This window comes from Chelonia mydas, chromosome 7 (genome assembly GCF_015237465.2).
Source record: "Chelonia mydas isolate rCheMyd1 chromosome 7, rCheMyd1.pri.v2, whole genome shotgun sequence".
Lineage (NCBI taxonomy): Eukaryota > Metazoa > Chordata > Testudines > Cheloniidae > Chelonia > Chelonia mydas.
In genome coordinates, this window is record NC_057853.1 from 24193277 (window position 1) to 24209194 (window position 15918).

The 15918-nt window shown below is 44.2% G+C and overlaps 1 protein-coding gene across 8 annotated transcripts in view; it reads right to left on the reverse strand.

Annotated features, from left to right (window-relative positions):
* FLNB (filamin B) overlaps positions 1-15918 on the reverse strand; it is a 112928-nt gene that overhangs the window by 63993 nt on the left and 33017 nt on the right. For all 8 annotated transcript variants that reach the window (XM_037905337.2, XM_037905333.2, XM_037905336.2 and 5 more), the window contains exons 3-5: positions 4741-4989; positions 3452-3549; positions 1782-1929 (exon numbers count right to left, since the gene is read on the reverse strand). In XM_037905337.2, the coding sequence (XP_037761265.1) occupies positions 1782-1929; positions 3452-3549; positions 4741-4989 (495 nt within the window). The remainder of the gene's footprint in view (positions 1-1781; positions 1930-3451; positions 3550-4740; positions 4990-15918) is intronic.

Here is a 15918-nt window from a genome sequence, read left to right on the forward strand (position 1 = left end):
CATCTTGCCAAAAACTAAGCTTACACAGCTAATATACACCAGCCATAGCTTAAGTGAAGGTCTGTGCCCTGCAAGACTCCGTGGACTTTTAGCCTAACTAAGTTCCCGCCCCCCGAAGTGCTAAGATAAATACAGAGCCTTTTCACAAGACTTGTCACAGCATGCATTTACTGCAACTTAGTTACTTGATCTTTTTTACACTTAGCCTTGAGCTATACACCTGTCATGCTGTTGACTGAGTGGGTGGAGGAGTTTCCCAAAGTTGCTTGTTCTATGCTAGTCCAAGCATATATATATATATATATCATATGTCCAAGAAACTGCTTCTCATGAGCCAGTGCCTCTAGTTTTATTAAATCTTGGCTTCTCCACAGCCATTTGTACAGTTAGAAAATGCAGTGTGATTGCTTATCCAAAAAGTGGCTGTGAACAGCAGAATTTCTGAACCGATTTATCTCTAGAGAAATGCAACAGTAACATGAGGACATATTCCTAGTCACACATTAGGTGTTAAATGCATCAAAGTCATCAAGAGTGAAATGCATGTTTTGCACATAAGCTGTTAAAGTTCAGGCACTGTACCAGCATTGAGGCAGCACCTCAGAAGGTTGTTTCCCCTTCCCTTGGACAGGGAAAGCAAGACAATGAGATAAAGCTACTTTCTTGAAGGCAGAGCTGAAGTCAGAACTTACCACTTCTCAATCCTGTTAGCCCTCCAGATCATGCTGCCCCTAAAGGGCCTTATTTTGCCTATGATAAAGGTTACTGCAAACACTCTTCAGGGAGTCATTAGTGCAGTTCTATACACAAACTGTAACCGCATCCTCTCAATTGAGAACAGTTGTCCTTGCAGTAAAGAAAGGTTGTGTTAGCTTGGAATACAATAAGATACCATCTTGTTTTACCTACATGCACACACCATGAACGGACATGGTAACAAGAGATTTTCCTAGTATTCAACTTTAGGTTGCTGGTAAACCTCCTGTTGGACTTTTTTCAAAGCCACAACTCCCAGAAAGTTTAAGATTTGGACCAAGATGGTTACCAGCTAGTTACCCTCATCCAATAGAGGGTCTCCTCTGCCAGAAAGCCCACATGGCTTCTCACCACTAAGCACTGTCCATGTTTGCACTAAACTGAACTAACAAGACAGTGTATGGGCTGCAATGAAAACCTTGCATTGTTGATTCCTGATTAATAGTTTGGCTATTCTGGGCAGCAACTGTGAGCCTCATGTTATTGTAGATGAATAACTTGGAATCTCAGTAAGTTTCACTATGACTGTTCTAGTATCATGTATTGACCCACCCACCCCCAGCAGAGGCAGCTAGTCTTCTAGGGCAGGAATATCTGCCTACATGCAATCAATCTTTCACTTACTTCTTAGCTGCACTTTGGTTTCTGGGCTTTTTTAAAAGAGTGCATGCTATATGGTAATATGCAAATGGGGTGGTGCACACTATGTCTGAGTATTGTTTGAGACATGATCCTGTACATTTTGTTAGAAGGTTTCCTTGTCTGCCATCCCACTTTTCCCAGTGGTGGGTCGTTACACATGTGCAAGGCAGCAGGCTTCCCAAACGTGCTCAGAAGGGGTGGTTTTTTTGTGGGGGGGTTGCATTTTAGAAATAGGAGTGTTTTTTGGACTGTCTCCACATATTTGAGCCAAAGCACCACAAGAGAAGTACACAAATCCAGCTTGGACTCCAGGCCTACTGTGGACAACACAATCAAGCAGCAACTTGTTTTTCTGAAAAGTCAACCTAAGTGTTCTTCCTTACCTCTGCCATAGGCCCTTGCCTTCTTTGGATTCAGTTTGGGTTTTAGAGGAGCTCCTGGTTTAAGCTTGGCTTTGGGGAACTGCGACAGGTAAGTCATCACCGAGTGTTCATCCACACTAGGGTGAATAATTTCTTCGGGAGTAATCACCTGGAACATACACAGGTTACAGTGTTTGATACATGTATTTAGTCTACCACCAACCAACATTAGACTTCAAGAGCAGTACAATTCTATACATTCCATTAGCTCCCCTTACGTAGTTTCCTAGGGTTAACTGGAAGGATTTACAATTTACACGCACACAATTCAGTTTGAAAGTATTTAATGCTGTACCATGGGTTGAGTTAGTAGTAAAGAAGTCTGCATTAGGAAGTTTGTAAAGCTAGTCTACTTATGCAGTTTTAGGAAACAAAGATGGAGACCACCACTGCCTGTTTGCTTCAATAACTAAAGAATTCAACAGAAGCGCATTACGTTCGAACCAGAGACCATTCAAGTTACCCTTCTGGGAAAGCAACTTGGGGATATTCCTTCAGTGAAGGATGGTAGATGAACAGCAGCAAAAGTGAAACAGAAATACACACTGACAGCTGTGATGCTGTCATGTCCATCTCAGTTTGTTCTAATGCCATGAGCATAGTTACTGCTCAGAGAGCTTTACAGATTTAACATATTGCTTGTTATACTATGAGCATAAAAATCTGGTTTGAAGATCCATGGGCTCCTGTTCAAGTGAGATCAATGCAAAAGAAAGCTACTTTCTTACAAAAGTACTTAAGACTTCAGGTGGCAAACTAAATGAACAGGTTAACCCCAAGGACCCTGTTCAAGCAAGTACATTTAGTAATGAAGCATGAAGAGAGTTCTCCCCCCCACCCCCACTCAAAAGAGAACGATGTGTTCCAATACCCAGCCATATCTTTAGAACAAAAGTTAGTTTTATTTCGAAAGGAGAAGATTGTATAGAAGAGTTCTGGGTGTGCACTGCTGTTGAAGTCAAATCTACTTAAAGACTTGATAAAACTGCTTCTGATTAAGTCAGAGCAATTTTAAGGGCCTGAGTCACTTCAACTATTCTCTCATCCAACAGAAAGAAGCTGCAAGTGGGCAAATAACCAGAAATAAAAATAAAGTCTCAAGGTTAGAACAGGAAAAAGTCATCCTGGCCTTGAAGCATTTCCCCTTGAAACCATTAGTTGGTGCACACTAGCTTCTTCTTGCATAAGAGCTGTGCTCTCCTCCATAGAGCTAGCATGTAAGCCCTGGTCTACACTACAAACTCATGCCCATTTAACACACACCCCTACACCTGCTGCAGTTATATCAACCACACCCCCACTGTACACTGCATGATGTTGACAGGAGGGCTTCTGGAAAGTGGAGTACATATGCCAATGAGAGAAGCAATCTGGTCAGCAAAGGCAGCTTCTGCACTAAGCGCTACAGCTGCTTTAAGTGTAGACAGGCCCTTAGAGTCAAAACAGGGATTCAAGTTACTGAAGACAGACTACAGATTTCTAGCTCCACACCGTAAAGACGTCTGAAGGGCTACTATTGAAGAGAAGCTCACATAAATTTAACAGGACTTGGCTGTCAGAATTAAGTTAGTGATAACAGCACTGACTCAGTGTCCTCTCTGCTCCAGGCATTTTTGCTTTGTCTGCCTTACCTGAGGCACACCCAGCCAGTCATCAGCTTGCTGCATGGCTTCACGAGCATTGTCAACTGGTTTCTTAGGGTCCCAGGTCTCCCAGTCAGGGCAGAGACCTAAGAATAAGCAAGTTATGCATTCAGAACTTTCACATTGACTATTTGCTAGAGGTGGTTTTTTTTAAAACTTGAGACCATCACATGCAACAGTGCTTATTCTGGGTAATGACTTTCCAAATCTGTGCATACGACTGCTTTTAGAGTCCAAAAAGCAACTGGCTCTCAGGGAAGGATATCTAAATAGGAAGTTCTAATCTGAAAGCAAAACACTTACTATGGTAGAAGGCTAGCTTCCCCACAGTTCTAGAACTGCACTTATTGGTTGCAGCCACCATACTTCCAAGGAAGGTGGCATGAAGTAGGATGTGTGTCACTTATGACTGCCAAGGGTGTGCACACTGCAGGATACAGAGCAGTCTTCAGTGACACCAAGTACTTCCAAGCTAGCCTATGAACCAAGATGCCAGTCAGGAAAGACTCCCACTCAGCCATTTGATTGGGAGGTTTTAGATTTAGCCTGAGGAATGAGGTCTCTTATTGTGCTTTAAGTCCAAAAGATTTAAATGACAGTCCCGATGCTCTGTGGAATCTTGTGCAGAGCTGACAGTCTATACTGTGAAGATAGTTTCTCCTAATGCTGCACAGCCAGAATTGCACTAGATTAGCTCAAGTAATTATGTTTACAACACCATCATTTCATGGCAAGAAGAGGTACTTGTGCTGCTCTCCCCTTCATGTTATTCTTGCTCTAGTAGAGAAATACACAAATAAAAGGTGAAGATTTAGAGTTTTGGAGGTGTACAGCTTCCTGTAACTCCTGCATTCTGTGCCCAGTGTAAGTGTTTTAAAAGCCTTCATGCAGAACCTCCTGCTATGATCTTAAAATGAAAGCTGTTCATGTTTGGCCCAAACAACAAGTTCTTTTCAGTTTAGGAGCCAATGTTTGCTCCTTCATACCTTGTGTTGATCCAGCAGGTTAGGACAGACAACTGTAGTGGGGGCTGTAGTAAACCAAACTAGATTTTCATCTTTATGCTGATATTTCCAGCAAAGCCTGGACCTTTAGCCAAGTCATTTAAAGCTTGCTTCCACAACTGTTTTGTAGGCTGTTTTATAAAACAACCTGTAGTCTCATCTAGAAGGGCATTAGATGTCTAATCTTATTGCTAAATTTAGACCATTAGCTCAACACTGCCACAAGGAACAAAAGAGGGAGGAAAGACATTGATCTACAAAGAGAACGCTTACCTGGAGCACAGCTATCAACCAGGGCACCCAGTGCTTTGCCATCCTGCCAGTTTTGATTGAAGTTTGTGATTGGCAAGTAAGGAATTTTGTTCTGAATCCAACCCAGCAGTCTCTGCTTAGGGGTCTGTTTCTTGGCATCGTCATCTCCTTCATCCTCCCATACTGGCATTGAGATGGAATAATGGAGGATAAGGGTCCATACTAGGCCAAGGATCAGTTTTAAGTTCCCATCAACAATTGCTTTGCTATCTGCAAGACAAGAGAAATCTGGTTAAGTCTTATTAAATTGGTAAATGAAAGAGCTCACCACACACTTTTAATCAAGCAAGCATAGGAATTACCGGACTGATTCCAGTGGTCCAGTGTCCCCATCTGATCCTCTGCCCAGTACCTACTGGTTCAGAGAAGCAAGCAGCACTCCTGAAGGCAGTTTTGGAACAGTCTGCTCGGAGGGGTGGTGAACATTCAAGTCCCATAAGTAAAAGGGTTTATGACCTGGAGCACATTTTCTAGAAAACAGATGTTTCATGATCCCTGAGAGTGGATAACCTTTTGACTCAGGCTAAGCTCTTGGCCTCAATTCTCTTTGGGCAGCAAGTCTCACACAATATTTATTGCTTCAGAGTATTCCTTTTCCTTAATTTAAGGTGTGCTGTCTCTAAGTTGTTTAAGGTCCCCTTTTACAGCTGTTTAAGGCCCTGCCATTTTAGAATGCCGCTTGTTCTGCAGGGAATTTCTTACCTTGCAGGACAAATCTGTTGATTAGAGTTCCAATAGGGAAGACTCCCCCTGTTTCTAAGACAGCATTTGAAAGCCTTAGGGTGGGTCTGTATTGCAGTAAGACACCCTTGGTGGGGCTGTGTTGCCCAACTTAGGCTCATAAGGGTTCAGGCCATGAGGCTATAAAATATCAGCATAGATGCCTGGGCTCATGCTAGAGCCCAAGCTCTGCAACTCAGTTTAAAGACTCATTTAGGTTCAGTTTAGAGGAGAACTACTGTGGAAGCCATGTTGAGAGACATTTGTCTTTTGAGAATGCACACTCAAAACCGGGTTTCAGAAGGCAAGTATAGGAGAAGCAAATGTAGGACATTCCAGTGCACACCAAAGCAACAGTTTGATATGCAGTATGAAACCATGCCTGCCCACCCCGCATCCCCTCCCAAGCTCAGACACTGCATGCCTGATGGCTGGATATGCCACTTGACCAAGTAGAATAGTGAAACTGAAGAGTGTGGGAAGTGGATTACTAATTACATGTAGGACCAATTTTAAATCCAGGAAACAAGCAAAGCAGAGTCTCAGTGGATCCTCTGAACTCTGCATAGCCCAGCCATGAAATACTTCTACAGGAGCCTATGGCAGAGCTGGCATCTGATGCCAAATGGCCAACAGCTCCTTGGAGCAATCAGGTCAGTCTGGCAAAGTTACCAGGTTGCTGAACCCAAGGCTTGGAGCTCTGTCTTTATCAGAAGTAGGGAAGGGGCAGCTACTCCCTGCAAGGACCAATTCTATACAGGTTAGGGACTCCCACAGCTGTAGTGGGCAAGCATTCCCAGCATGGGGTTGATCCCCACAGAATGAAGTTCTGTCTCACCAGTAACAGTTTAAGTGACTGTGCAAGATAATACAGGAAGACTGTTAGAACCAGAAATAGGAGGCAGGTTTTTCAAACCCCAGTCTAGTGGTCTTGAACCTAAGTCACACTTTGTCACTAACATCAACTGATTTAAGAATTTGAACCCAGTTCTGCAGATGTTAAATGCTCAAAGCTAGCCTTAACTAAAACTGGTAGAGAAAATGGAGTGCTGGGTAACAGAGGCCACTTCTTGATAAGATGTTTTAAAGTTCTTTAAAACAGTTCATCCTCCCCTTTCCTCTAGGTCTTAGGCCAGCATGTCAAAATCCTGACATGTGATACTGTCAATGACTTTTTGCCAAATGAGTTGGCCTCATGTGGTAGCCCAGAGAGTAAGACTACAGCTAGTCTAATAATGGATTTTTGTTTATTGGGAATCCTGGGGAGGGAAGGGGAGACTATTTCTGGTTGAACCAAACTTTTTGGCAAATCAGGACCCTCACTCTTTCCCTGGCCCAATGGCTGTCACGATTCAGAACAAGCAATGGTGGTTAGCAGATCAGTTCAATTCCCTGCTCCAATAACTTAAATATTGCTCTTAAGAGAAACACCATACCAGAATGTTCCATAGGCCAGCAGCAAGGGCACTCTTCTGCCATGTACAAGAGCTGAATTCAAATCTCTTCTCCACAACCTGCTAGAGGGGAACTGAACCTGGGTCCCCACACCTTAGGTTAGTTACCTATCCACTGGGTTAAAGGAGGGCAAAGGAAGATGGAGGCCACTGCTGTTTTGTTAATTAGTCCAAAGGTTCTCAGCCTTTCCAGGCTACTCTATGGCTTTCAAGAGTCTGAATTTGTCTTGCATACTCCAAGTTGCATCTCACTTAAGGATGATTTCTGTAAGCAAGTTTAACACAGAAAGTGTCAAAGCACACTGAGAAATTGCTTACTTTCTCATTTTTACCATAACAAATTGATTGGAATATAAATACTGTATTTCTATTTCAGTGTATAGTACAAATTGCACTATAAACAAGTAAATTGTATGATTTTAGAGTCTGTATTGATTTTGCTAGTGCTTCTTATATAGCCTGTTGTACAACCAGGCTATATATCTAGATAACTTGATGCACCTACCCCCTGAAGACCTCTGTATCTGCCCAGGGGTACGTGTACTCCAGTTTAGAACCACTCATCTAGTCCTTGGTTTTTGCCAAAAACCCAAATATCAAAATGAAGGGTTTTGACATTTTGATTAAAGCTATTTTGTGAATGAATAGTTTTGGGTCAACAAAAACTGCCAAAAGTTTTGCCCAGCTCTCAACCATTACTCCATTCAGTCACAGAAGTTGAAATACCTGTATCGGATTACAAACTTAATTTGTGACCATCACCAGTGCATTAAGATTACCCTCTTTCAGGCACATTCCCGTTAGGCCAAACTACCACTGAGAAATAAGGCTACTACTGACATCTTAGATTTCAATACGTTGACAACCCTTGCAATATGCTTTGGTTTTAAAGAGTCACCAGAAGATGACTTGGTACCTGCCTTTTAACTGTCTGCAATTGCTATGCGGATTGTTTCACCAACCAGTATTCTAATTTCTTTTTGCTGAAGCTCAGACATGCATGAGGGATCCCTATAATACAACAGTGTATTTTTGACAACTATCCTTTTAACATACCCAGATGCCTCAAGTCTACTAAGACTTATACTGCAGACATTTCTGGTTCTCATTTATCTTGGTCTCAAGTAAAATATAGAAGCCTAGAGGAGAGAAGGTAAGGGTCTTGGAGACTCTTGCATTATCTTTGAAAGCCTGCTTGACAGTCATTTTGCTACTACTGGCAGCTTTGTACACAATGGTCTTAGAGCAACTCTTAGCTGGCAGGTTGACAGCTCAAAAAAAACATAACCCATGTGGTTCTGCCCTCTAAAGTGAGTGCTGGCTCGGAGACCAGGACATTTAGGACTGAAAGTCTTCCAAGTCCCACCTCATGATGCCCAGTTACTGCTAGGCACATGTAAACAGGGGGAATAGTCCTGCTACTGTGGGGAACTTTCCTGGCTTCTGCACTACCCTGGTGAAGTGGGCTAGCGAAAGGATCTGAGTCCTCGCTCCCACTTCCTTTACCCAGTGGCCTCCCTGCCCTTGAGGGCTCCCTCTTCCACTCTGTCTGGCAGAGTCCTTGTAACCCCAGCAAGGCTGGGCCTAGGATTCCTGGGGGGCTTGACGCCCAACCCTGCTGTGGTCACCTAGGACAGGCTAGGGTGTCCCCACTCCAGGGTACTCTCTGCACTGGGCACTTCTGACCATTACATACAAGTTAAAGCAAATGCAAGTTATTTAATCAACAATTAATTCTAAAAAGAATAAGGGAAAATGGGAAAGGTTAAAGGAAACATCACCCTGTTCTGTGGCAGGGAACATCACAAACAGTGTCTCTGGAATGTCTGGGCAGTTCACAGTCTGTTCCTTGTAAGTCCCAGGCCTTCTCAGGCCCTGGCTTTGCTGCAGGTTGGACACTTGCTCGGGTGGTGGCCACATGCTCTCAGGCTCTAAGTGGTAGAACCCTTCTTCCCAGTGTTGCCCCTGCCCTGTTGGGGTTATGATTCAAGCCTGGCCTGCAGAGCCCCTTGGCTGAGACGTCTCCCTGTGCTGGGCCTGCTGCCCAGGGTCCCCCTCGGTCTTCCCAGCTGCTCACTGCACCCAGCTCCAGACTGCTCCAGCCCCAGCTCCACCACTCTGTCTCTGCACTGTTGCTGCTCTGCCTCCAGCTCCCCGGCTGCTTCTTTGGCCCCTCTGGCTCTGGTTGCTGCGGCTCTACTCCCAGGACAGGTCTGCTCTGCAGGCTGCTTCTGTGACTCTGCTCCCAGCATGGACCTGCTTCCTGGGCTGCCTTTCTGGCCCCTCTGGCTCTGGTTGCTGCAGCTCTCCTCTCAGGGCAAGTCTGCTCTCTGGGATGCTTTTCTGGCCCTTCTGCATCTGGCACAGCTCTGCTCCCCAGCTCAGCTCAGGCCCCTGCTTTCTCCTTAGCTCAGCCCCACTGTCTGACCCATGCAAATCCAGCTCACACAGAGGACAGGACCTCCCTGGCCTCCTGACTCCCTAATTAGCCTGCCTGCCCTGTCATTCAGGCTGACCTGGAGCATTGGCCTCTCCCTATTGTTCCTGGGGACTATCAGTCTCAGGGTCCTGGTTTCCAATAGACCCTTCCCATTTTAGTACTGGGAGCTAGCCAACCAAAACACCCACTGAATGTTAGTAAGGGGGCAACGGTCCCCTTACACACATTTCTACACTGCAGTAACCTGACACCAGTGTCAAGAGCTTTCATTTTGGCTCCTTTTAGCTTATTACCAAAATAGAGTTAAAAATGACAGCCAAGTTTAAGATTATAGCTCGCTGTATGCAATTACAATACAAGAATGTTAGCAGCAAGTTAATGTACAGCAGAGGTATGTAAATACACATTCTGACAACAGTATGTTCTGTACAGAACTGAATATCATCCCAATTTGTCTATCACTCATTCTAGGAGGCTAGTTTGGTCAGACTGTTTTTGGAAGCCAGGTTCAGCAATACCTAGCTGAGTTGAGACTGTTTAAATACATGAAGATATGTCTGCTTTGGTGTGAAGTACTGTTAATAAAACCAGACTGCAGGCTGTTGGCACTTCTTCTGTGGGAGCTTCAAGAGAAAGTTCACACAATGCAAGTTGTTTTGTATTCTAGCACCAATTAAACAGCCAGTCCTTTATACTGATCATGTATTCAACCAGGTTCTTTACCCTAGTTTCACTTAAGTAGGGAATATTCATGAGAGGGAGAACTTGGAGCCTATCAGAGCACCCTTGCCCTGAAGTAGGATTTGTATGATCACAAGAGTCTTACTTATGGCTTCAAGGAAAGACCGACTAGGAAGCTTATTTTGAAGACTGGAAACTAGAACGTACTGAATTTAGGAAATGGCAGATTATCTTCACAATTTAACTATCTGCTTCCTATTTTGGAAGCTATTCTATCATGCTTCCTCATTTTGTATTTTGCGCTGCTTTATGAGCGAGCAAGCATTCATGTATCAGACCAAGATCCTACCATTTCATGGTGTGAATTATGTTGTAATAACTGGGAACCCAGCTATAACATCACTCAGGGCTTGGCTACAATTTTATAGAGCTCTAACTTGCTGGCTCAGGGGTGTGAAAAGTCACCACCCTGAGCACAGCAAGTCAGCATGCTTTAAAGCACCAGTGTACACAGGCTGAGTGCTGGGAGCATGGCTCCTAGCATTGTGAGCTAATCCCCTCGTGGAGGTGGATTATGAGGAGCACTGGGAGAACTCCCCCAGCACTCGTGTGTGAGCACACCTCACACTTCAAAGCACTGCTGCAGGAGTGCTCCTGAAACAGCACTTTGAAGTTTCCAGTGTAGCCAGGCCTTAAGCCAGAAGTTTCTCAGTGCTTTGGTTTCAGAATTCATACTGGCCATGGGCATTTTAGTGTTACCCTTGATTCAGTGAACAGGCAAAGCAATGACTTATGTTCTAGTTAGAACTAGTTTAATTTTTTTTAAAAAATAGCAATGATTTAAGTTTGAGTCAGAAATATCCATCCAGCATTACCAGGCAGGTTAACCAGTCAGATCAATTCACACTAATCAAGTTGCTGTATGTGAAATACTGCTCAGCTATGACAAGGTGTGGCTTCCCCAAGTTGAAGCACATCACTAAAAACATCTATTTTGCAGTTGTGCCGTGACTGCAAATCTACAGAGATTTTAAGACTGATCATTGACTGCAGCGAGCAGCAATAGAGTTTAGTGGCCTGAATCATCTTCCTGTAGTGCTTGATCCCCACCATTTCCTTGGGTGGGGCTCAGCAACAGTCCCTGACAAAAACAAAAGGCAATTTAAAAGAATGCCAACTGACTGATATATAGACAGACAAGACAACTGAGGAGAATTCAATAGACACTGATCTGGAAGAAAGTCTGATATGAACAGGACCAATCTCCCTCTTTGCAATTTGGGCCAGATTAAAGAGATATCCTCTATCAACTCAATTTGCTCACTTGACCACTACTAGGCAGTGGTAACTTATTTGGTCATAGCCAAAGCTGTCTATAATAGAGTCCCCTAACCCAAGCAAAGCCACAGGACATTCAGATACTATGACCAACATTAAAACTGCATCAAGTTATCAGGTGGGGGTATATTTGGCACAAATACTAGAAACTGTCAATTTGACAGTCACATCTACTTTTAAAGTATGGTTAAAGCTACAGTTTGTGTCATGACTATTTTTAGGAAAAGTCAGACTGGTCACTGGCAAGAAAAAACCTCAGAAGCCCATGACCTGTCTGGCTTTTACTGAAAATTTGGGACAAAATAGGGAGCTCAGCTACAGGTCCCCATACTGCCTGCAGCAGCTATGCAGCTTGGGGGCAACAGGGAGCCTGCCACTGTGGACTGAAGTCATGGATTCCGTGACTCCTGCAACCTCCATGAAAGAATTGTAGCCTTAACTGTTGTTGCACCAAGGTTAACTTTGGAGATTACAATTTCCAATTTTACTTGTGCATTTGAAAGTTGGCCCCATTTGTGGGTCTTTTACAGGAAGTGGTGAGAAATAAAATAGGAAAACAAGGCTGTTAAAGCTTGACAGGGCATCAGTGAGAGGTTTTGTTCCATAAACAGCCTCTTGTGCTAGTTTCTATCCCTTTAAGAACATTCACCAATCTCTGCAATCTCCATTTTGGTTTCAACATGGTTGATTGGTCTTTAAATATACAGACTTATCCAGCTTACATCAAGCCATATTGCTACACTGATTAGCTCAGTCTTGTTGGTGAATGAGGAAAAAAGTTTAACAGAACTGATCAAAAGTTCCAGAAAACATGCAAATTAGTTTTTAAACTCTCCATCCAGCTCTAGTGAAAGTGTCCAGCACAAGTTTTAAAACTTACTATACTACTGTTCCTTTTTAACATGACAGTTTAGCAGTCTATTTTGCTGCCTTGACCAGTTCTCCAGTCTCAATTGCTTGCAATACAAATACCAGCAAGATGAGCTAGTATCTTCTTGTAATCACTGCATAATGACCAGATGCTGATTATGTATCACTCCATGATAATTAATCCAAATAGCAAAACTTGAGTGTCCAGGCCCCCTAAGGCTATTCCCAGGCCAAGATGTCCCAAAAACCCAAGTCACTTCAAAAACTGAGATGACAAAATGCTTGTTAGCTATATAACCTCTTGCTTGGGAGGAAATGCTGAAGTGTGTTACCACAGCTAGGGCCAAGCAAGCACCAGAGCTTGACACAATTAGAGTTCCCATCTAGGAAGAATAGGCATGTTCTTTTTGCCTTACCTACTATCCAGGACGTGTGGTCTGATATTTGGGGATATGCAGAATTGTGTTGATGAAGCCTTCCAAGCTAAGTCTTTCTAGATCTTAGAGTCAGTTTAGATTTGTATACAGTTGTCGCTCGAGATTGGGGTGAGCAAACTACAGCCTGCATCTGGCCTGCCAGCCATTGAGCTCCCACTGGGGAGCAGGGTCTGGGACTTGCCCCAGTCTGGCACTACAGCCAGGGAGCAGGATTGGTGGAGGCGGTGCTCCACACAGCTACCAGAAGTAACTGCCTGGTCCCCCTCTGGTTCCTACATGTAGGGGCAGCCAGGGGGGTTTCCTCTGTACACTGCACCTGCCCCAAGTGCTGCCCCCACAGCTCCCATTGGCCAGGAACTGCAGCCAATGGGAGCTGCTGGGGTGGTGCCTGCAGACAGGGCAGCATGCAGAACCACCTGGCTGTGCCTCTGCATATGAACCAGAGAAGGGACATGCTGCTTCTGGGAGCTGCTTGAGGTAAACTCTGCCCAGAGCCTGCATCCCATTGCCTCTCCCCACACCCTAACCCCCTGCCCCAGCCCTGATCCCCCCTCTTCTCCAAAGCCCCCCTTTCCCTCTGAACCCCTCAGTCTCTGCTTGGAGCACCTTCCTACACCCCAAACTCATCCCCATCCCTACCCCAGAGCCTGCACCCCAGCTGGAGCCCTCACCCCCCGAGTCCCCTCCTGCATGCTCAACTCTGCATTTCAGGCCCCACCCTGGAGCCCACATCCCCAACCAGAGCCCTCACCCCCTCCTGCACCCCAACCCCAATTTTGGGTGCATTCATGGCCTGCCATACAATTTATATTCCCAGATGTGGCCCTTGGGTGAAAGTTCGCCCACCCCTGCTTTAGATGTTATTTCAAGTTGGGCATGCAATTGTACTGTAATGCTTTAACTTGCATTTCTATTAGCAATCAACATGATGCTTTGAGTTCAACCTGTTGACAGCTTATTCTGGGATATGCCAACACAAGTGGCTCACTTTTAGTTCTGTACAAGAGTTCAAGAAGCACCACAGAAGACAAGTTTTGGAAAGGATTAAACTGCTTGTTTGTAATTATGAATATGCCTAATGAGGCTTTATATGTTTCCTTTATGTTTCAATGCTGGAGACCCAGACTGTCTAATCCATTGTTAGCAACAGACACATTGAAAGTTCATCATACTCAGCCAGCTGGCCAAGTACAAGACATGGAAGCCTAGTTAAAAGTACTTTTCAAGCTTTCAGCATCCTTATTCAAATAACTGTCAGTGGGAAATGAGTAAGTTACCATGGGCAGAATGGGCCCTGAAGTAAAAGCAAGAGGAATTGTCAGCTTTACTTTTGGCTCTTGCAATAGGAGCAACATAAATACAGCAAGAGCCTGAAGGGAATGTTGCAGGGAAGCCACAGGAAAGGATAAACAAGATAGCTTTGAATAAAAGCAACATACAGAAGCCAGAAGGGAATGAGCGGTGTTCATTCTACAAACCCAGACCACAGACAGAGAGAAGCCCCTAGAGGAGCAGCACTCTAGCAGTAAGCCTGATGTCTGTCCACCCTAGCTTGGAAGATGTTTGTATCCGATTAGCTGTTTCCCCACCCCTGTATATTCATCTCTTGCATGACAACTTGCAAGCTCCATAGTCCCAGGTCAACAGCTAACACATTTGTCCTTATGTTTGCAAGCTGAGAGAAGATTTGTCAGGAGATAAGTGACTGAAGGTTGTTTTGGCCCTATTAGCCCAGGCAGCTTGAATGTGACTTTCCATATAATTGAAACTCAGGAGTTGTGTATTGTTCACTTTTAAAGTCAGCATGTGCCCTCTTACATTTAAATCACTGCACAAGTTAGCAGCTCCAAGTGTCACTGGTGTGCCAAGAGATACTCATTTATCAAATCACAGCTCAGAAATCTACTTTTCACAGTTCAGGACAACCGCATGTTTATCTGCTCTCCAACAGTCCAGCAAGGGCACTATGTCTAGGCTCCCAGCTCCAAAGCAGCCATTTCTGCTTGAGAGAAGCCAGCATCTCTCCCCTGCTCCTGATCAAGGTATTATTTCCAGGCTGCAGAGTTCCCTGCCTATCTTGAGTTCCCCACAAGTTTCATTCCCTAGCCAGCCTACTTTGTTTATAGTCCTCTGGAGAGAAAGCATTGTAATTGCCCACGGTTTTAGTCACCACAGTGCACTCTCAGCAAGCCCATTAAACTGAAACTACTACAGCTAAGATGACCACAAAAAGAACCTCCAACGATGCTAAGCAGTTTACCAGGGATCACCTCAAACTGAAACAAGGGCTCTGGCAGATCAGTCCTTTCCCAAATGGTTTTTTCCTGTGGTCACAATAGCTGTTAGTTCAAAACAAGCACATGCATCAACAAGTTGCTACTTTATACTGTTTTGGCCTCTGATCTTGTCTACATATAAGAGGTGATCAGACAGATTTACAGCTACAAAGACATATTTGCATATACCTCCTTCTAGAGTTTGAGAAACCCACAACTTAGTTTGTCCCAGAAGTTCCTTCTTGTCTAGCATATTGGTTCAAATAGTCCTTTTAAATCCATGACACTTCACTAGATTTAGATTAACATTGGGGGGATCTGACTACATACAATCCCACAGTACAAATATTTGCATTTTTAATACAAAAAGAAAAGGAGTACTTGTGGCACCTTAGAGACTAACCAATTTATTTGAGCATAAGCTACAGCTCACGAAAGCTTATGCTCAAATAAATTGGTTAGTCTCTAAAGTACTCCTTTTCTTTTTGTAAATACAGACTAACACGGCTGTTACTCTGAAACCCATTTTTAATACAGACTCTTAAGGTACTTTAATGCAATAAGGTTCCTTGTGGATATTGCAGGAAAATGCAATATCTGTCACTATACCATCCCCTCAAGAATTGTACCCCTTGTGAACACTTACTCAGGAAGCGTCAGCTTTGTAGGTAAGCAGATACTGGGAAATTGCCACATGACTGATTCTTCCAGGAGGGGCATTTTATTGGAGTGGATTAGTGACCCAGGAGCTCTTGGTCAATGTGCTATGTGGCACTCAGTAGAGCATCAGTGCTCTACTGCCAGCCTCTTAGCCAGTTATTGAGGTAAGCTGCCAGAGCTGAATGCACGATGTCCCGACAAGGAGCCAAGAACTGCGATCCACATGCTGCACTGCAACTGCTATATTTAGACCTTATGAGCAT